Here is a 22,846-nt window from a genome sequence, read left to right on the forward strand (position 1 = left end):
CCTGTTCCCAGAATCAAGATTCTTCCCCCGCCTCCTGTGAGGCCACACCATGACGCGGGTGCTCCACAGGTGTAGCCAGGTACGGTGGGGGGCCGTCTCAAAAATTTCAGCAATTAGTGGGCTCGCTCACAGGTGGATCCCTGTTTCTTTCAAGTAGTATTTCAGGGGTACAAGCTGGAATTCGAGATGTCTCCCCCCAGCCGTTTCCTAAAATATGCCTTGCTGACAACTCCCTCAGGCAGGGAGGCTGTGCTAGAGGCAATTAATAAGCGGTATTCCCAGCAGGTAATACTCAAGGTGCCCCTACTTCAACAAGGACGGGGTTACTATTCCACACGGGTTGGGGTACCGAAACCGCATGGTTCGGTGTGACCCATTTTATATTTAAAATCCTTGAACACAAAAATTCAAGTTCAAGATGGAATCGCTCAGGGCGGTTATTCCAAGCCTGGACGAGGGGGATTACATGGTATCCTGGGACATCAAGGATGCTTACCTGCATGTCCCCATTTACCATCCTCGCCAGGAGTACCTCAGATTTGTGGTACAGGATTACCATTACCAAGTCCAGACACTGCCGTTTGGACTGTACATGGCACCGAGGGTGTTTTATCAAGGTAATGGCCGAAATGTTGATACTCCTTCAAAAAAAGGGAGTTGTAATTATCCCGTACTTGGACAATCTCGTTATAAGGGCGAAGTCCAAGGAGCAGTTGGTAGTCGGGGTAGCACTATTTTGGAAAGTGCTACAACAGCATGGTTGGATTCTAAACAGTCCAAAGTCACAGCTGGTTCCTATGACACGTCTACTGTTCCTGGGGATGGTTCTGGACATAAACCAGAAATAGTGTTTCTCCCGGAGGAGAAAGCCAAGGAGTTGTCATCTCTAGTCAGAGACCTCCTGAAGCCAAAATAGGTAGCGGTGCATGATTGCACGCGAGTCCTGGGAAAAATGGTAGCTTCCTACGAAGCAATCCCATTAGGCAGGTTCCATACAAGAACTTTTCAGAGGGACCTGTTGGACAAGTGGTCCGGATCGCATCTTCCGATGCATAGGCTGATAACCCTGTCTCCAAGGACCAGGGTATCTCTACTGTGGTGGCTGCAGAGTGCCCATCTTCAAGAGGGCCGCAGGTTCGGCATACAGGACTAGGTCCTAGTGACCATGGATTCCAGCCTTTGAGGCTGGGAGGCAGTCACACAGGGAAGAAATTTCCAGGGACTTTGGTCAAGTCAGGTTATTTCCCTACACATAAATATTCTGGACCTGAGGGCCATTTACAATGCCCTGAGGCCGGCAAGGCCTCTGCTTCAAAACCAGCCGGTACTGATCCAATCAGACAACATCACGGCAGTCGCCCATGTAAACCAACAGGGCGGCACAAGAAGCAGGATGGCGATGGCAGAAGCCACAAGGATTCTCCGATAGGCGGAAAATCATGTGTTAGCACTGTCAGCAGTGTTCATTCCCGGAGTGGACAACTGGGAAGCAGATCTTCTCAACAGACACGACCTCCACCCGGGAGAATGGGGACTTCCTCCAGAAGTCTTCCAATAGGATTGTACACCATTGGGAAAGGCCACAGGTGGACATGATGGCGTCCCGCCTCAACAAAAAGCTATAAAAGATATTGCATCGGGTCAAGGGACCCTCAGGCGATAGCTATGGACGCTCTGGTAACACCGTGGGTGTACCAGTCGGTTTATGTGTTCTCCCCTCTGCCTCTCATACCAAAGGTACTGAGAATAATAAGAAGGCGAGGAGTAAGAACGATACTCGTGGATGGCCAAGAAGAGCTTGGTACCCAGAACTTCAAGAATTTATATCAGAGGACCCATGGCCTCTGCCACTCAGACAGGACCTGCGGCAGCAGGGGCCCTGTCTGTTCCAAGACTTACCGCAGCTGCGTTTGTCGGCATGGCGGTTGAACGCCGGATCCTGAAGGAAAAGGGCATTCCGGAGGAAGTCATTCCTACGCTTACTAAAGCCAGGAAAGAGGTTACATCAACTCATTATCACCGCATATGGCGAAAATATGTTGCATGGTGTGAGGCCGAAAGGGCCCCAACAGAGGAATTTCAACTAGGTCGATTTCTGCATTTCCTGCAAGCAGGAGTGACTATGGGCCTTAAATTGGGTTCCATTAAGGTACAGATCTCGGCTCTGTCGATTTTCTTTCAAAAAGAACTAGCTTCAGTACCTGAAGTTCAGACATTTATAAAAGGAGTGCTGCAGAGTCAGCCCCCGTTTGTGCCTCCTGTGGCACCTTGGGATCTCAACGTGGTGTTGAGTTTCTTAAAATCACATTGGTTTGAACCACTAAAAACCGTGGATCTGAAATATCTCACGTGGAAGGTGGTTATGTTATTGGCCTTGGCTTCTGCCAGGCGAGTATCAAAGTTGGCGGCTTTGTCTTGTAAAAGCCCTTATTTGATTTTCCATATGGATAGGGCAGAATTGAGGACTCGTCCCCAGTTTCTCCCAAAGGTGGTGTCAGCGTTTCACCTGAACCAGCCTATTGTGGTGCCTAGGCTACTAGGGACTTGGAGGACTCCAAGTTGCTAGACGTTGTCAGGGCACTGAAAATATATGTTTCCAGAACGGCTAGAGTCAGAAAATCTGACTCGCTGTTTATCCTATATGCACCTAACAAGCTGGGTGCTCCTGCTTCTAAGCAGACTATTGCTCGTTGATTTTGTAGTACAATTCAGCTTGCACATACTGTGGCAGGCCTGCCACAGCCAAAATCTGTCAATGCCCATTCCACAAGGAAGGTGGGCTCATCTTGGGCGGCTGCCCGAGAGGTCTCGGCTTTACAACTTTGCCGAGCAGCTACTTGGTCAGGGGCAAACACGTTTGCAAAAATTCTACAAATTTGATACCCTGGCTGAGGAGGACCTGGAGTTCTCTCATTCAGTGCTGCAGAGTCATCCGCACTCTCCCGCCCGTTTGGGAGCTTTGGTATAATCCCCATGGTCCTTACGGAGTTCCCAGCATCCACTAGGACGTTAGAGAAAATAAGAATTTACTCACCGGTAATTCTATTTCTCGTAGTCCGTAGTGGATGCTGGGCGCCCATCCCAAGTGCGGTTTATCTGCAATACTTGTACATAGTTATGGTTAACTAAATCGGGTTATTGTTGAGCCATCTGTTGAGAGGCTCTATTGTTTCATACTGTTAACTGTGTTTCATATCACGAGTTGTACGGTGTGATTGGTGTGGCTGGTATGAGTCTTACCCGGGATTCAAAATCCTTCCTTATTGTGTACGCTCGTCCGGGCACAGTACCTAACTGAGGCTTGGAGGAGGGTCATAGTGGGAGGAGCCAGTGCACACCAGGTAGTCTAAGATCTTTCTAGAGTGCCCAGCCTCCTTCGGAGCCCGCTATTCCCCATGGTCCTTACGGAGTTCCCAGCATCCACTACGGACTACGAGAAATAGAATTACCGGTGAGTAAATTCTTATTATCCATCGGAAGAGTACTTAATTAGCAATATTCCGGTGTTGGTTTGAAGCGGATTAATCGCTCGTGTGAATAGTTATGGACATAAGAAGTTTATGTACTTTTACTATTATTTGCACTTACTTATCCATGCGGCGGGAAACCTAGTTTCCCACCCACCTGAGCAGTTGGAAATAGTCACAGCCCACCTGTATGAATCAACCTATGACCTTTTGTTATAATGCGAAGACGAATTCCTGTGTCCAATGAACAATGAGATTGTAGGGACCATTGAATTGTATTGTGTGTGGGGCATAAATAGACAAGCCGATCATATCCAGCTCTCACTCTTCAACGGTTCTCATTGCTGATAATCGGGAGCTGGATATCCAGAGGCGCATGCGATTGTTTCCCTTGAGCGTAAGTTTTCTCCGCAATCATATTGTCTTTCTTGTTATTGTGAGCCATATCTCTCTCTCTCTTCTCTTTATCTCTCGTTTCTCTTATCTTGTTATTGTACTGCTATTGTATTTCATGTGTAGTTATCTGGTTAGGTAGTCTATGTTATATTCCATTCATTTCCTTAAAAGGCGTTAGACCCTTAGACCGGTATTGTGTGTTTATTATATTGCAGTGGGTAATAGGAGCGTCTCTATCGCTCAAACAGCTTTAGTGTAAACCAGCTTACACTGTGTTGCATTTTCACCTTATCACTACAAAAGGGTTTACAGTATAAGAATATCATTTCTGTGTGTTACATTCAAGGTCTACTGATTGTTATCTTGTGAGCGTCTGCGCCGCTCGTGATCTCCTCGTGGTCTCGAGCGTCCGCTACGCTGATAGCGTAGCATTACGGTAGTCGCTCACCTATAGTGTGCCCGATACCAACAGCGTATTCTCGCGAGCGTTTGTGTCGCTCGAGCGGCTCGCTCCCGATACAGCGTCCGCTACGCTAAGAGCGTACTCTTACGGTACCTCGTGCGCCAGTTGCGTACAGTGTTTCTTAACCTCTTTATAGTGTGTTATATAGGATAAATATTTGGCTTTATCTAGTCGGCAGCCTATAGCGTGCCTGCCTGTGATCTCTTGGCCGTAAGCGAACGTGACGCTCGAGCGTCTCGACTACGGCTAAGCGATTGTTACGCAACGTGCGTACCCTTACGGTATACCATACGTAAATAGCGTACTGTGTTCTTTGACCTCTTAAAGGGTTTTAAGTAAGATAAATATTCAGCTTTAACAATAGGCAAGCAGCTTGGTGAGAAGAGATCAACTGTTGGCGCAATTATTAAAAAATGGAAGAAATACAAGATCACTGACAATCTTCCTCAACCTGGGGCTCCATGCAAGATCTCACCTCGTGGGGGATCAATGATCTTGAGAACGGTGAGGAATCAGCCCAGAACTACATGGGGGGACCTGGTCAATGACCTCAAGAGAGCTGGGACCACAGTCACAAAGGTTACCATTAGTAACACACTACGTCGTCATGGATTGAAATCCTGCAGCGCCCGAAAGGTCCCCCTGCTTAAGCCAGCACATGTCCAGACCCGTCTAAAGTTTGCCAGTGACCATCTGGATGATCCAGAGGAGGATTGGGAGAATGTAATGTGGTCAGATGAGAGCAAAATTAAACTTTTTGGTATAAACTCCACTCGCCGTGTTTGGAGGGAGCAGAATGATGAATGGCATCCCAAGAACACCATACCCACTGGGAAGCATGGGGGTGAAAACATCATGCTTTGGGGCTGCTTTTCTGCCAAGGGGACAGGACGACTGATCTGTATTAAGGAGAGGATGAATGGGGCCATGTATCGTGAGATTTTGGGCAAAAACCTCCTTCCCTTAGTAAGAGCATTGAAGATGGAACGTGGCTGGGTCTTCCAGCATGGCAATGACCCCAAACACACCGCCCGGGCAACTAAGGAGTGGCACCGTAAGAAGCATTTCAAGGTCCTGGAGTGGCCTAGCCAGTCTCCAGACCTCAACCCAATAGAAAATCTGTGGAGTTGAAAGTCCGTGTTGCACGGCGACAGCCCCAAAACATGACAGATCTAGAGAAGCTCTGCATGGAAGAGTGGGCCAAAATACCTGCTACAGTGTGTGCAAACCTGGTCAAGAACTACAGGAAACGTTTGACCTCTGTAATTGCCAACCGAGGTTATATTACAAAGTATTGAGTTAAACTTTTTGATTGTCCAAATATTTATTTTCCGCAAGAATATACAAATAAATTGTTTAAAAATCATACACTGTGATTTCCTGTTTTTTTTTCTTCAGATTCTGCCTCTCACAGTTGAAGTGTACCTATGATGGAAATTACAGACCTCTCTCATCTTTTTAAGTGGGTCAACTTGCACAATCGGTGGCTGTCCAGAAACTTTTTTGCCCCACTGTATGTGCAAGTTGTAAAAATGGCAAGATACGTACAGGTCTATACAGGTCCAGGTTTATGCTGAGTGCATATCAGATACACTTTTATCATGTTTACAACACATTATAGCAAAATATGCATTTGCTATAATGTTTGCTTGAAAGAAAAAAATCAAGCACACCAGGTAGATCTTTCAGTCTTGTCTATGAATAATAAAAATGTAAAAAAAATCTACACTTACAAAAACATTTAATACCATTGCTTGCTATTTAAAGCTCGTTTTCATCACTTTCTATTTTGATAATGTTTTTTACTGTGTCCTACTATGCCTGAATAAAACGTTTTATTATACAGACACAAGCAAGCAGAATTAACCTATCAACTTCAGTGGTGAATCTGCAATTCATAGCTTTTAGTTAGGGCTGGCGACCGTCCTAATCATCAGCGTTTACTTCTTCCTACCCTCAGGCACCTGCAACTGAGACGGCTTTGATAGTGTGTATATGCTGCTCTCTGCAGGTGTGCATCTGTCCACAATTACACAAACCCACCCATACTATAATCGGCTTATGTTAGACCACCATTTACCTCCTCTGTCCCACTTCTACAGTCACAAGTGGCTGCAATTGTCAGATTTAGTCAGATCTGCAGATGGGTATGCATGCAGCGGCAGCCTGCCTATTTGCATATAAAGAACAAGGGGCTAATTCAGTAAGGATAGCAAATTCTGCTAATCAGCAGAATTTGCTATCCTTTGGATCTCATGCTGTGGGCTGCTGATCGCCTCGCAATTTCTGCTTCATCGTAAAAATTGTTGATGCCTCCTGCCGGCGCAGCTTAGCTGCGGCCGCAGGAGACCCGGTGGCCGCACGCAGCCGCTACGATCACACCCCCATTCACACCGCTCCGCCCCCGCAATGCCTCCCTGGAAACGGAGCATTACCCGCTCCGCGACCGCCTCTGCCTGATTGACAGGCAGAGGCGACCACATTTTCTGCGGCCCCTCGCAGAAGGTGAGGGCGCATGTGCAGCACAGGCACTGCGCATGCGCCCATGGGCCGACTGCAAAAATTCCGGTTGGATCAAGATTTGCGATCCAACCTGAATGGCCCCCAAATTTGCACATTTTGCACAAACAATCTGGCTTAAGTCCATCATCAGCCCTTAATGAGAACAAAAGAAATGGTGGAATTGCTCTGATCTATATACCGGGGGTACATTTACTAAGATGGGAGTTCTATTTAAGATGCCCATAGCAACCAATCAGATTCCAGGTATTATCTTCCAGAAGGTGCTAGATAAATGAGAAGTAGAATCTGATTGGTTGCTATGGGCAACATCCCATCTTAAATAGAACTCCCATCTTAGTAAATTTACCTCCTAGTCTTTTCTATTTTTGATATGCAAAGAGGCAATAATAAAAAAATGCTGCAGTGCAAGGCTGATAATACGCCAGTTACTTTAGTGAATTGCACATCATGCTTATACATCATTCAGTGTATGGAAGCATGACTATATTCTCCAATTGCTCAGCCCCTCGTTACCATTTGGTCACATTGGTGGTCATTCCGAGTTGTTTGCTCGCTAGCTGCTTTTAGCAGCATTGCACACGCTAGGCCGCTGCCCTCTGGGAGTGTATCTTAGTTTAGCAGAATAGCGAACGAAAGATTAGCAGAATTGCTACTAAATAATTTGCTGCAGTTTCTGAGTAGCTCCAGACCTACTCACAGACTGAGATCACCTCAGTCCGTTTAGTTCCTGGTTTGACGTCACAAACACGCCCTGCGTTCGGCCAGCCACTCCCCTGTTTCTCCAGCCACTCCTGCATTTTCTGCTGGCACGCCTGCGTTTTTTAGCACACTCCCTGAAAACGGCCAGTTTCCGCCCAGAAACACCCACTTCCTGTCAATCACACTACGATCACTCGAGCGATGAGAAAACGTCGCTCGAGCTTGTGTAAATCTCCAAAGTTTTGTGTTAAATTACTAAGCGCATGCGCGCTGCGTACCATGCGCATGCGCATTTTCCACCTAATCGCTGCGTTGCGAAAAACGGCAATGAGCGAACAACTCGGAATGGCCACCATTGTCTGCAAAATCATGCTGTGTACGGCCAGCATTAGTAAAGGCAAAGATCAATGTCCATCTCCTATATATTAGCCCTGTGACTGTGTGCCTGGCCCTCTAACGCTGGGTGGAGTCACAGATGTGGGCAAATCTACTGTATGCAGATCAGTGACAGCTGCCAGATACCATGCGCCTTCTCGGCGCACATGTCCCCAGTTTTCCATCGTCCCCCCGGTCCCGCGCCGAAGATGTGAGGACGGGAGGCGACTCTCTGTCTGACACAGAGCGGCTCCCGCTCACCGCCTGAGCCCCGGCGCCTCTCCCATGCCGCCTGTCACAGTACCCTATTCAAAATCCTGCCCCAGCGAGGAGACGGGCAACCCTGCAGTGCGCTCCTATTGCCGGCACAGCCCTCCGTCCGGTGCTCCCGGTAGAGCGGGTCCCCGCTCCAGACATGATGGCTGCCTGATGTGCCCAGTGCGGCCCGCTGCATGTGGGGCGGCTGGCGGGGGGAGATGTGAGGCACAGCGGCTCCCGCGGCAGCAGGGACACCGCACACTGGTGTACTCCCCGGCTGCCTGGCGTGGGGGAGATGTGAGGGAGATATGAGGCAGAGCAGCTCCCGCGGCAGCAGGGACACCGCACACTGGTGTGCTCCCCGGCTGCCTGGCGGGGGGAGATGTGCGGCAGAGCGGCTCTCGCGGCAGCAGGGACATCGCAGACTGGTGTGCTCCCCGGCTGCCCGGCGGGGGGAGATGTGCGGCAGAGCGGCTCTCGCGGAAGCAGGGATACCGCACACTGGTGTGCTCCCCGGCTGCCTGGCGGGGGGGGATGTGAGGCAGAGCGGCTCACGCGGGACCAGGGACACCGCACACTGGTGTACTCCCCAGCTGGCCGCGACAGAGTTACCCTGACACTGAGCCCGGGTGGGCTGCAGCCCTGCTGTTGCTGCTGATAGGATTGGCATCCTTGGGGCAGAGAGATTAGCAGTGTAACTGATAGCTACTAATGATTACCCTCCAACTACCTTGCTGCCAGGTACAGTACCCGCAGCACATCCGCCGCACCTGCCCTGACCCTCCCCCATACGCGGTGCCTCCGGAACTCCTACCCCACCCGCAGCCCCCACTCCCCTGCCCCTCCCACCACCACAGCACCTCCGAACCCCCTACCACAGCCCCCCACATACGCCCCCCCTCCACCCACAGCATCTACATACACCCTCCCCCATCCGCTGACATCCCCCACAACCACTCCCAGTGCCTCCTGACCCCCTACCCCACCCACGGCACCCCCACACCCGCCCATCCACCACCTGCAGCGCCTTCCACCATCCGCCACACCACCACTCCTCCCCCACATGCGGCGCCTCCAGACCCCTACACCACCCACGGCCCCCACTCCCCTTCCCCTCCCTCAACCACAGACCCTCCTACCCACAGCCCCCCCCCACCGCATCCGCCCCCCCTCCACCCACAGCCTCTACAGACACCCACCCCCATCCGCCGTCAACCCCCGCAGCCGCCCATCCCCCACCCGCAGCGCCTCCTCACCCCATACCCCACCTGCAGCACCCCCGCACCCGCCCATCCACCACTAGCAGTGCCTTCAGACCCTTCCACCATCCGCTGCACCTGCCACTCCAACACACGCCACTCCGCCACCCCTCCCCCCACACGCGGCGCCTCCAGACCCTCTACACCTCCCACTCCCCTGCCCCTCCCTCATCCACAGAACCTCCCAACCGCAGACACCCCCCTCCACCCACAGCATCTACAGACACCCTCCCCCATCCGCAGTCATCCCCCGCAACCACCCCTCCCCCACCTGCACCAACTACTGACCCCCTACCCCACCCGCGGCCCCACCCCTCAACCACCCGCAGCGCCTCCGGACCCCCTCCCCCATCTGCTGCATCCCCGCAGCCCCTCCCTCACACGCGTCGCTTTCAGACCCCCTACCCCACCCGCAATGCACTCGCCCTTTCCCCACCCGCAGCACCTCCTGACACCCTGCCCCACTGCACCCGCCCCTCCACCACCCGCAGCGCCTCCCGACCCCCTCCCCCATCTGCCACACCCCCACACCTGCCCCTACCCCACTCAAGCGCACTCGCCCCTTCCCCACCTGCAGCGCCTCCGGAACCCCATCCGCCAGATCCCCGTACCTGCCCCTCCACTACCCGCGGCACCCCCCCACCAGCCCATCCACCACCTGCAGCGCCTTTGGACCCTTCCTCCATCCGCCGCACCACCACCCCTCCCCGACATGCGGCCCCTCCAGACCCCCTACACCAGCCACGGACCCCACTCACCTGTCCCTCCCTCAACCACAGACCCTCCCAACCACAGCCCCCCCCCCCCCCACATCTGCTCCCCCTCCACCTGCAGCCTCTACATACACTCTCCCACATCCGCGGTCAACCCCTGCAACCGCCCCTCCCTCACCCGCAGCACATCCTGACCCCCTACCCCACCCGCTGCCCCACTGCACCCGCCCCTCGATCACCCGCATCGCCTCCGGACCCCCTCCCCCATCTGCTGCACCCCCGCACCTGCCCCTCCCCCATGCGCATCGCTTCCAGAACCCCTACCCCACCCACAGCGCACTCACCCCTTCCCCACCCGCTGCACCTCCTGACCCCCTACCCCACCCGCGCAGCCCCACTGCACCCGCCCCTCCACCACCCGCTGCTCCTTCCTACCCCCTCTCCCATCTGCCGCACCCCCCCTTCCCCCCCACCTGTCCCTCCCCCACGCGCGCCGCTTACGGACCCCCTACCCCACCCGCGGTGCACTCTCCCCTTCCCCACCTGCAGCGCCTTCGGAATCCCCTCTCCCATCCGCCAGATCCCCATACCTGCCCCTCCCTAGGGAGTACCAGCTTGTTGGAAAAATGGCAATTGCCTATCTACAGTTCCGGTCCCATCACATGCCACCTGTTTCTTAAACAGCACACGTTATCTCTTCAAATTTCTACTGACTTAATAGCTTCAAACACAGCAGTTGGTTTCTACACCTTAAGGGGCAAAAAACCTTTTTCTCTGACGTCCTAGTGGATGCTGGGAACTCCGTAAGGACCATGGGGAATAGACGGGCTCCGCAGGAGACTGGGCACTCTTAAAAGAAAGATTAGGTACTATATCTCATGTGCACTGGCTCCTCCCTCTATGCCCCTCCTCCAGACCTCAGTTAGAATCTGTGCCCGGCCAGAGCTGGATGCACTTAGTGGGCTATCCTGAGCTCACTAGAAAAGAAAGTATTTGTTAGGTTTTTTATTTTCAGTGAGATCTGCTGGCAACAGACTCACTGCTACGAGGGACTGAGGGGAGAGAAGCAAACCTACCTGCTTGCAGCTAGCTTGTGCTTCTAAGGCTACTGGACACCATTAGCTCCAGAGGGATCGAACACAGGGCCCGACCTCGATCGTCCGTTCCCGGAGCCGCGCCGCCGTCCCCCTTGCAGAGCCAGAAGACGGAAGATAAAGATGAAAAACGGCGGCTGAAGACTCCTGTCTTCATTAAGGTAGCGCACAGCACTGCAGCTGTGCGCCATTGCTCCCATAGCACACCACACACTCCGGTCACTGTTGGGTGCAGGGCGCTTGGGGGGGGGCGCCCTGGGCAGCAATTAGTTTACCTTTTGGCACAAATAGCACATAATACAGTGTATAACACTGTATATGTGCAAAAACCCCCGCCATTAACATTATAAAAAGCGGGAGAAGCCCGCCGCTGAAGGGGCGGGGCTATCTTCCTCAGCACAGCCAGCGCCATTTTCTCTTCACAGCTCCGCTGGAAGGACGCTCCCCAGGCTCTCCCCTGCAGTATCCAGTACAACAAGGGTAAAAAAGAGAGGGGGGGCACATAAATTTAGGCGCAAATTGGTCTTAATAAGCAGCTATTGGGAAAAATCACTCAGTATAGTGATAATCCCTGTGTTATATAGCGCTGTGGTGTGTGCTGGCATACTCTCTCTCTGTCTCCCCAAAGGACTTTGTGGGGTCCTGTCCTCAGTCAGAGCATTCCCTGTGTGTGTGCGGTGTGTCGGTACGGCTGTGTCGACATGTTTGATGTGGAGGGCTACGTGGAGGCGGAGCAGGAGCCGATAAGTGTGATGTCGCCCCCTACGGGGCCGACACCGGAGTGGATGGATATGTGGAAGGTATTAACCGACAGTGTCAACTCTTTACATAAAAGGTTTGATGACGTAACTGCCTTGGGACAGCCGGCATCTCAGCCCGCGCCTGCCCAGGCGTCTCAGAGGCCATCAGGGGCTCAAAAACGCCCGCTACCTCAAATGGCAGACACAGATGTCGACACGGAGTCTGACTCCAGTGTAGACGAGGATGAGACAAATGTACAGTCCACAAGGGCCATCCGATGCGTGATTACGGCAATGAAAAATGTGTTGCACATTTCTGACATTAACCCGGTTACCACTAAAAAGGGTATTATGTTTGGGGAGAAAAAGCAGCCAGTGACTTTTCCCCCATCTGATGAATTAAATGAATTGTGTGAAGAAGCGTGGTGTTCCCCTGATAAGAAACTAGTGATTTCTAAGAGGTTACTGATGGCATACCCTTTCCCGCCAACGGATAGGTTACGCTGGGAGACATCCCCTAGGGTGGACAAGGCGCTCACACGATTATCTAAAAGGGTGGCACTGCCGTCTCAGGATACGGCCGCCCTAAAGGAGCCTGCAGATAGAAAGCAGGAGGCTATCCTGAAGTCTGTATATACACACTCAGGTACTATACTGAGACCTGCTATTGCTTCAGCATGGATGTGTAGTGCTGTAACAGCATGGTCTGATACCCTGTCAGACAACATTGATACCCTCGACAGGGATGCTATTTTTCTAACCATAGAGCATATAAAGGACGTTGTCTTGTATATGAGGGATGCACAGAGGGACATTTGCCGGCTGGCATCTAGAATTAATGCAATGTCCATTTCTGCCAGGAGAGTATTATGGACTCGGCAGTGGACAGGTGATGCTGATTCTAAAAGGCACATGGAGGTTTTGCCTTATAAGGGTGAGGAATTGTTTGGAAACGGTCTCTCGGACCTCGTATCCACAGCAACAGCTAGGAAGTCGACTTTTTTACCTCAGGTTTCCTCACAGCCTAAGAAAGCACCGTATTATCAAGTACAGTCTTTTCGGCCTCAGAAAGGCAAGCGGGTCAGAGGCGCATCCTTTCTGCCCAGAGGCAGGGGTAGAGGGAAAAAGCTGCACCAGACAGCCAGTTCCCAGGAACAAAAATCCTCCCCTGCTTCCACTAAGTCCACCGCATGACGCTGGGGCTCCACAGGTGGAGCCAGGTGCGGTGGGGGCGCGTCTCCGGAACTTCAGCGACCAGTGGGTTCGCTCACAGGTGGATCTCTGGGTTCTACAAGTGGTATCTCAGGGATACATGCTTGAGTTCGAGGCGACTCCCCCTCGCCGTTACCTCAAATCAGCCTTGCCAGCGGCTCCCAGGGAAAGGGAGGTAGTGCTGGCGGCTATTCACAAGCTGTACCTTCAGCAGGTGATAATCAAGGTTCCCCTCCTTCAACAGGGACGGGGTTACTATTCCACAATGTTTGTGGTACCGAAACCAGACGGTTCGGTGAGACCCATTCTAAATTTGAAATCCTTGAACACTTATGTAAGGAAGTTCAAGTTCAAAATGGAATCGCTCAGGGCGGTTATTGCAAGCCTGGAAGAGGGGGATTTTATGGTGTCGCTGGACATCAAGGACGCTTATCTGCATGTCCCCATTTACCCACCTCACCAGGAGTACCTCAGGTTTGTGGTACAGGACTGTCATTACCAATTCCAGACGTTGCCGTTTGGTCTGTCCACGGCACCGAGGGTATTTACCAAGGTAATGGCCGAAATGATGATACTCCTTCGGAAGAAGGGAGTTATAATTATCCCGTACTTGGACGATCTCCTTATAAAGGCGAGGTCCAAGGAGCAGTTGTTAGTCAACGTAGCACTATCTCGGGAAGTGCTGCAACAGCACGGCTGGATTCTGAATATCCCAAAGTCGCAGCTGATTCCTGCGACGCGTCTGCTGTTCTTGGGCATGATTCTGGACACAGAACAGAAGAAGGTGTTTCTCCCGGTGGAGAAGGCCCAGGAATTGTCATCTCTGGTCAGGGACCTCCTGAAACCAAAACAGGTGTCGGTGCATCACTGCACGCGAGTCCTGGGAAAGATGGTAGCTTCTTACGAAGCAATTACCTTCGGCAGGTTCCATGCAAGGATCTTTCAGTGGGATCTGTTAGACAAGTGGTCCGGATCGCATCTTCAGATGCATCGGCTAATCACCCTGTCCCCGAGGGCCAGGGTGTCTCTGCTGTGGTGGCTGCAGTAGGCTCATCTTCTCGAGGGCCGCAGATTCGGCATACAGGACTGGGTCCTGGTGACCACGGATGCAAGCCTCCGAGGTTGGGGGGCAGTCACTCAGGGAAGGAACTTCCAAGGACTGTAGTCAAGTCAGGAGACTTCCCTTCACATAAATATTCTGGAACTAAGGGCCATTTACAACGCCCTGAGTCAAGCAGAACCCCTGCTTTAAAACCAACCGGTGCTGATTCAGTCAGACAACATCACGGCGGTCGCCCATGTAAACCGACAGGGCGGCACAAGAAGCAGGATGGCGATGGTAGAAGCCACAAGGATTCTCCGATGGGCGGAGAATCACGTGCTAGCACTGTCAGCAGTGTTCATTCCGGGAGTGGACTACTGGGAAGCAGACTTCCTCAGCAGGCATGACCTCCACCCGGGAGAGTGGGGACTTCATCCAGAAGTCTTCACGCTGGTTGTAAATCGTTGGGAACGGCCACGGGTAGACATGATGGCGTCCCGTCTCAACAAAAGAGAGGAGTAAGAACTATACTCATCGTTCCGGATTGGCCAAGAAGAACTTGGTACCCAGAGCTACAAGAAATGATCTCAGAGGACCCATGGCCTCTGCCTCTCAGACAGGACCTGTTACAACAGGGGCCCTGTCTGTTCCAAGACTTACCGCGGCTGCGTTTGACGGCATGGCAGTTGAACGCCGGATCCTAACGGAAAAGGGCATTCCAGATGAAGTGATTCCTACGCTGATAAAGGCTAGGAAAGACGTGACAGCACAACATTATCACCGTATATGGCGAAAATATGTTGCTTGGTGTGAGAATTCCAGCTGGGTCGATTCCTGCACTTCCTACAGTCAAGAGTGACTATGGGCCTAAAATTAGGATCCATAAAGGTCCAGATTTCGTCCCTATCTATTTTCTTTCAAAAAGAACTGGCTTCACTGCCTGAAGTTCAGACGTTGTTAAGGGAGTGCTGCATATTCAGCCCCCTTTTGTGCCTCCAGTGGCACCTTGGGATCTTAACGTTGTGTTGGATTTCCTGAAATCCCACTGGTTTGAGCCACTTAAGACCGTGGAGCTAAAATATCTCACGTGGAAAGTGGTCATGCTATTGGCCTTAGCTTCGGCTAGGCGTGTTTCAGAATTGGCGGCTTTGTCATGTAAAAGCCCTTATCTGATCTTCCATATGGACAGGGCAGAATTGAGGACTCGTCCCCAATTTCTCCCTAAGGTGGTATCAGCGTTTAATTTGAACCAACCTATTGTGGTGCCTGCGGCTACTAGGGACTTGGAGGACTCCAAGTTACTAGATGTAGTCAGGGCTTTGAAAATATATATAGCCAGGACGGCTGGAGTCAGGAAAACTGACTCGCTGTTTATCCTGCATGCGCCCAACAAGCTGGGTGCTCCTGCTTCAAAGCAAACTATTGCGCGCTGGATCTGTAGCACAATTCAGCAAGCTCATTCTGCGGCAGGATTGCTGCATCCTAAATCAGTAAAAGCCCATTCCACAAGGAAGGTGGGCTCTTCTTGGGCGGCTGCCCGAGGGGTCTCGGCTTTACAGCTTTGCCGAGCTGCTACTTGGTCGGGTTCAAACACATTTGCTAAGTTCTACAAGTTTGATACCCTGGCTGAGGAGGACCTTGCCTTTGCTCATTCGGTGCTGCAGAGTCATCCGCACTCTCCCGCCCGTTTGGGAGCTTTGGTATAATCCCCATGGTCCTTACGGAGTTCCCAGCATCCACTAGGACGTCAGAGAAAATAAGGATTTACTCAACGGTAATTCTATTTCTCGTAGTCCGTAGTGGATGCTGGCCGCCCGTCCCAAGTGCGGACTCTCTGCAATACATGTATATAGTTATTGCTTAACTAAAGGGTTATTGTTATGAGCCATCTGTTACTGAGGCTCAGTTGTTGTTCATACTGTTAACTGGGTATGGTTATCACGAGTTGTACAGTGTGATTGGTGTGGCTGGTATGAGTCTTACCCTGGATTCCAAATCCTTTCCTGGTAATGTCAGCTCTTCCGGGCACAGTTTCCCTAACTGAGGTCTGGAGGAGGGGCATAGAGGGAGGAGCCAGTGCACACCAGATATAGTACCTAATCTTTCTATTAAGAGTGCCCAGTCTCCTGCGGAGCCCGTCTATTCCCCATGGTCCTTACGGAGTTCCCAGCATCCACTACGGACTACGAGAAATAGAATTACCGGTGAGTAAATTCTTATTATTAATCTATTTTAAGCATGTTTAAGGAATGTCATGACATTTTCTCACAATGCTCAAACTTACACAGTGTCTAGGCTATAGGGGGTCATTCCGAGTTGATCGCTAGCTGCATTTATTCGCAGTGCAGCAATCAGGCTAAAAAACGCCTGTTCTGTGCATGCGTATGCGGCCCAATGCGCACGCGCGACGTACGGGCACAACGAACGATGCCGTTTTGCACAGGGTCTAGCGATGCATTTCAGTCACACTGGTTGCCGCAGAGTGATTAACATGAAGTGGGCGTTTCTGGGTGGCAACTGACCGTTTTCAGGGAGTGTTTGGAAAAACGCAGGCGTGCCAGGGAAAACGTAGGCGTGGCTGGGCTAACGCTGAGCAGGTGTGTGACGTCAAATCCGGATAAGCTAAAATACACTCCCAGTGGGCGGCGGCATAGCATTTCCACGGCTGCTAAAAACTGCTAGCGAGCGATCAACTCGGAATGACCCCCATAGACATTTATACTCCCATGTTCTAAGTTATCAAACAGGGTCCTTTAGACCGTCTTTGTTTTTCTAGATATTTAGCAAATACAGTGGAGGAGGATTATGAAGAGGACAAGTATGAAATCTTCCCGTGGGCTTTAGGAAGGAACTGGAGGAAACTTTTCCCAACTTTTCTGAAATCAAGGGACCAGTTATGGTCTAGAATAGACTATAGGGCAGCTGTGAGCAGACGCTGCTGTGAAGAGGTCAGTTACAACTGTAAAGAGACATACAGTATATAAGACATTAGCCATAAACACTGAACATATTAATACAGTGGAATATGTTCCAAGCACAGAATAAAAGACTGGTACCGAGAGGCCCTATAACCTCACAGCATGACATACAGTCCTGCTGGAGATTTTACAGCAGAGTAACAGTGAGATCTTACCATTGCTGGCCACATACTGATATACCTGCAGCTATAATGGCCACAGTGGCTAGTTGGGCAGATACTACAGTGTGTCTAAATTACATTGATGCCCTATAATAATCCAGTAGAAATGGTTTGGCAGAAGACCTCTACTGGCCTCTCTGTGGTAAGCTCCTGGACGCACACTGGAAAAGATCTGACTGTTCACACTGGATATTATCCACTTAATAGATTTATAGTTATTAAAATCACTATTCAAACTGGAATTTTCAATATTTCTATTAATAATAGAATAATTTTGGTGACTAGAGATATAAGTGTACAGCAGCGATTCCATGAACAATTTTGTTTTAACATAAAACACTGTGGCCAGCTATAAGAATGTTGGTAATTATCATTTTTGCTTGGTCTGTTTGTTCAGGCTGTTTCTACCGATTTATAAATCTGCAGTTTACACGATGTCATGCATAGCAGTGGTAGACCAGGCCATGGCGCCTGATTATTTCGCCCAATGGGAGCATGTATACTGCAAAAAGCATGGGGGATAGTATAGAACCTTGTGGGACACCACATGGCAATGGCACTGGTGGTGATGAGTATAATCCAGACGATACTCTCTGAGACCTGCCTGTGAGAAATGATTTGAACCAGCTTAGGACTGTGCCATCCAGACCACAGAAATGTATCAGTCGCTCAATCAGAAGCCCATGGTCCACGGTATCAAATGCTGCCGAGAGATCTAGAAGGATTAATATTGAACAGTCACCTCTGTCTCTTGCCATCAGAAGATCATTTAACACACATACCAGGGCTGTTTCAGTGCTATGTCTTCTCCTGAATCCTGATTGAAATGGATCATAAATATCATGGGTTGTCAGGCGGGTTTCCAGTTGATTTGCAACCACTTTCTCAATAACCTTTCCTAGGAAAGGAAAGTTTGATACCGGTCTGTAGTTGGTCATGCAATCGGGATCTAAATTAGGTTTTTTAAGAAGCTGTCTAACAATTGCTTCCTTTAGGGGTCCAGGAAAAATGCCTGTCTGCAAAGAGCATTGAACAATTTTTGCAAAGACAGGGCCAATTATATCCATACAACCTATTAGAAGCTTGGTTGGGGCTGGGTCCAGATCACAGGTGGTGGGACGCAAATTCCGAGCAATTTCAGCAGTGTCCTTTACATCCACTTGGTCAAAGCTGGTCCATGAAGGCAGGTAGCTTATATTGGCAGGCTTTGTAGTTTGGCACTCCTTTGATGGCACTGTGGAAATTCCAGCCCGGATGGTGGATATTTTATCTGCAAAGAAGTTTGCAAACTCGTCGCATCTTGCCTGGGAGAGGGTCTCATCAGTCTGCAGGCATGCTGGCTTGCAAAGCATCTCCACTGTGCGGAAAAGTTGAGCTGGCCTATTGTTTGCTGCTGTGATCTCATTTGACAGGAACTGTAATTTCTTACGACTGAGTGTCGATTGATATTCATCGTTATGCTTTATTAGTTTTATTTTGTCATCCACTAGGTTAGTTGATTGATTTGCGATTACGCTCACAGTTCGTATTAATAAGTAAGTGATTGTCAGGACGCGGACGTTTTGTGGGTGGTAACTGGGAGTGGTGGCAAAAAAGGCGCGGCATGTCCGGACTGCTTTTGGGGGTTGGGTACAGGTCACCATACAGATGCCGGTATCCCGGCTTTTAGATGCCCGACGGGGGCACAAGCGGAATGAAGCCCCTTGCAGGCTCAATGCGCTTGCCACAAGTGTGAATAGTCCCTGTTAGACGGTATGCCGACTGTCGGGACTGTAAGGGTGCAGGATTCCGGCGTCGGTATTGTGACCGGCTTTCTCCTGACCGCCGGTTACGTAACTACCTCCCGTTTTTGGCGCATGTATAAGCCTCCGACTACAATCCTGTATGCAGGAATCAATCAGAGTGACCAAATATTTACTTGAGGTGTCACTTTTTTCCGGATCTGCGTCAATTCTGCAAATGTGTATGCAGCTTCAGGCAGCTCCGAAGGCTTCTCTATACACATCCCGGTAGCTGTAACATAATGCCCTGAATGCAAAAATAGCGTATACCAGTGGTTCCCAAACGCAGTCGTTGAGGCACCCAAACAGTCCGGGTTTTAAGGATAGCTATGCTTAGGCACAGGTCACTTAATTAGTACCTCAGTCAGTTTGATGATTATACCGTCTGTGTCCCTATAACCTGGACTGTTAGGGTGCCTTGAGGACCACGTTAGGGAACCATTAGTGAATACCTTAATCAGTGTGTCAAATTGCTGTATATCATATTATGTGTTCTAAAAATACATATAATATTAGATGTTATATGTGTCAATATAGTTTCATAGAAAGGAATAATAATATAATGACTAATAAATCACTGTTAACTCACTAGTGTGATGGGCAGAGGACAATAAAATATCACTATTTGATCCATTATAATGACAATGTTTTATTCACCTCAGGTCTAATTCCTCTAGATATAGTATATGTATCCTCACCCATCACACTATTTAGTAGTGATTTATTAGTCATGATTGGATCGTTTATTTAAAATAAAACAATATATTGACACAGATATTAATATTAGTGAACTTATTGAATATTTAAGTACGCCGGGTACACACAATAGAACGGTTTCCTGGGTGCCTAGCCAATCTTACTTGCTATTCCGAGTCATGCATATAGATTGTGCTTGCCAAATTCAGTCGCACCTCCAGCACCTTGCATAAAGTAGGCGTAACAGCCGATGATAATAAAGACATCTACTTGCAGTCTGAGCAGTGGGCTGTGTGAAAGCAACGGTGTGTGACTCTGAGCATGCATATAGGGAGTCATTCAGACCTGATTGCACACTAGTTTTTTTCACTGCGCTGCGATCTTGTCAGAACTGCGCATGCGTATGCACCGCAATGCGCTGGCGCGTCGCACGGCTACAAAGCGGATCGCTGCTGAGTGATGGATTTAACGAAGAATCCATTTGCACAGCCGATCGCAAGGAGATTGACAGAAAGAAGGCGTTTGTGGGTGGCAACTGACCGTTTTCAGGGAGTGGTTGGAAAAACGCAGGCGTGTTCAAGCATTTTCAGGGCGGGTGTCTGACGTCAATTCTGGGCCCGGACAGGCTGAAGTGATCGCAGCGGCTGAGTAAGTTCTGGTCAACTCAGAAACTGTGCAAAACTCTTTTTTACCGCTCGGTTGCACGTGCGATCGCACACTTGCAAAGCAAAAATACACTCCCCTATAGGTGGCGACAATCTGATCGCAGCGCTGCAAAAAATAGCTAGCGAGTGATCAGGTTTGAATTAAGCCCATAGTTACATTTGCATTCTGTTGTAGCCGGAGCGCAGAGTTGCGTTTGCATTAGATGCAACTCTGAATAAGGCTCATTGGGGATTATTCCGAGTTGATCGCACGCTGCCGATTTTTGCTGCATTGCGATCAGGTCTCTACTGCGCATGCACCGCAATGCGCACGAGCGTTGTATGGGTACAATGCGGAACGTTGCTGAGCTATGGATTTAACAAAGAATCCATACGCACAGCCGATCGCAAGAAGATTGACAGAAAGAGGGCGTTTATGGGTGGCAAAAGACCGTTTTCTGGGAGTGGTAGAGAAAATGCAGGCATATCCGGGCGTTTGGAGGGTCGGTGTGTGATGTCAATTACGGGACCGGACAGGCTGAAGTGATCGTAAGGGCTGAGTAAGTTCAGACCTACTCTGAAACTGCACAAAATGTTTTTGCAGAGCTCGGCTGCACAGGCGTTCACAGACTTGCAAAGCGAAAATACACTCCCCCATGGGCGGCGACTATGCGTTTGCACGGCTGCTAAAAACTAACTAGCGAGCGATCAACTCGGAATGACCCACATTGTCATATAACAGCAATGCAGATATTCTTCTCATTCTAAAGGTGGCGATTGGACTAATTCATGTTTGTAGGGAATTGCAAGGCAGCGGCTGTGCAATTCTGTGTCATTAAAATGCAAATGCAGCAGGAGGCGTTTGTAGGAGATAGACGCCTCCTGAATGAATTTGAGAAATCAGAGTGCTGCGTCTGAGGAGGCAGCCTGGATCGCCATTGCAACCATTGGTCAGCTTATGCATCGGTCATCTTAAACTTACTAAGGCTGGCATTCGTATTCAGGCACCCAGATCCAGTAAGTCTGCATCCAATAATGCAGATCCTGGGTCTGTCACGCCTGCAAAATGGCGGCAGGTGCTGCCCCCCAAATGCCGCAGCATTTCAATCAAGGCTGAGTGCAATATCGCAAGACCCAATCTGCGCTTGTGCAGACCCCACACCATTGGATTTGTATGTAAACCATCAGATTTATGTATAAATCTGAATTAGGCCCAGCTAAGAACCTTACCCTTGAACGGTGCTCCGTATGTTTTGTGGCCCACTCTGTACTATGAAACCTTCCCTACACGTCTGAGCTAAGGAAACTATTGTGTATTCTTTCATCTAGCCATGTGCTTCCCAATCTCGGTCCTCAGGACCTCTAACAGGTCACCTTTATTACGTTATCCTCGCAGGTCATGGCAATTGCACCTGCGCACTACATCTGGCGGCGTGAGCGTTCTGAACACCACAGCGGTGCAATGAGAAATTACAGTAAGGATGAATCCGGTCTACCCCGTGGCCCTTCTGCCACACCTATAGACTGTGCCCTGTGTGGTAAGAAAGGACGGTTTGTAGGTCTTGGTTTATCCAGTTCTTCATCGTCTTCATCTGAGTCCACATCACACATCAGAGAGCAGAAAGCACCACACGACACTCCGGATTCACCAGAGGACAAGATGCTGATCGATTCTCCACAGTCCCGCCACAACTTCCAAGGTTTGGTCCTCTCTGTGACATATTTATTTTATTATACTTTCTATAGTTTATTATATTGTATTTGCTTTAAATGTGACTAATTTAGATTAAAACAAAGGCCCTCATTCCGAGTTGATCGGTCGCAAGGCGAATTTAGCAGAGTTACACACGCTAAGCCGCCGCCTACTGGGAGTGAATCTTAGCTTCTTAAAATTGCGACCGATGTATTAGCAATAATGCGATTACTAACTACTTAGCAGTTTCAGAGTAGCTCCAGACTTACTCTGCCTGTGCGATCAGTTCAGTGCTTGTCGTTCCTGGTTGACGTCACAAACACACCCAGCGTTCGCCCAGGCACTCCCACCGTTTCCCCGGCCACTCCTGCGTTTTTTCCGGAAACGGTAGCGTTTTCAGCCACACGCCCCTGAAACGCAGTGTTTCCGCCCAGTAACACCCATTTCCTGTCAATCACATTACGATCGCCGGAGCGAAGAAAAAGCCGTGAGTAAAATTACTTTCTTCATAGTAAAGTTACTTGGCGCAGTCGCAGTGCGAACATTGCGCATGCGTACTAAGCGGATTTTCACTGCGATGCGATGAAAAATACCGAGCGAACAACTCGGAATGAGGGCCAAAATCCATTCTCTCTTAGTTTCAGTACCAGGA

The 22,846-nt window shown here is 50.1% G+C and overlaps 1 protein-coding gene across 1 annotated transcript in view; it reads left to right on the forward strand.

The window, feature by feature from the left end:
• SPDYA (speedy/RINGO cell cycle regulator family member A) overlaps nt 1–22,846 on the forward strand; it is a 318,074-nt gene that overhangs the window by 145,285 nt on the left and 149,943 nt on the right. Inside the window, exons 5-6 of the mRNA XM_063918911.1 lie at nt 17,018–17,189; nt 21,898–22,201. Of these exons, the coding sequence (XP_063774981.1) occupies nt 17,018–17,189; nt 21,898–22,201 (476 nt within the window). The remainder of the gene's footprint in view (nt 1–17,017; nt 17,190–21,897; nt 22,202–22,846) is intronic.

Source organism: Pseudophryne corroboree, chromosome 4, assembly GCF_028390025.1.
Source record: "Pseudophryne corroboree isolate aPseCor3 chromosome 4, aPseCor3.hap2, whole genome shotgun sequence".
Taxonomy (NCBI): Eukaryota; Metazoa; Chordata; class Amphibia; order Anura; family Myobatrachidae; genus Pseudophryne; species Pseudophryne corroboree.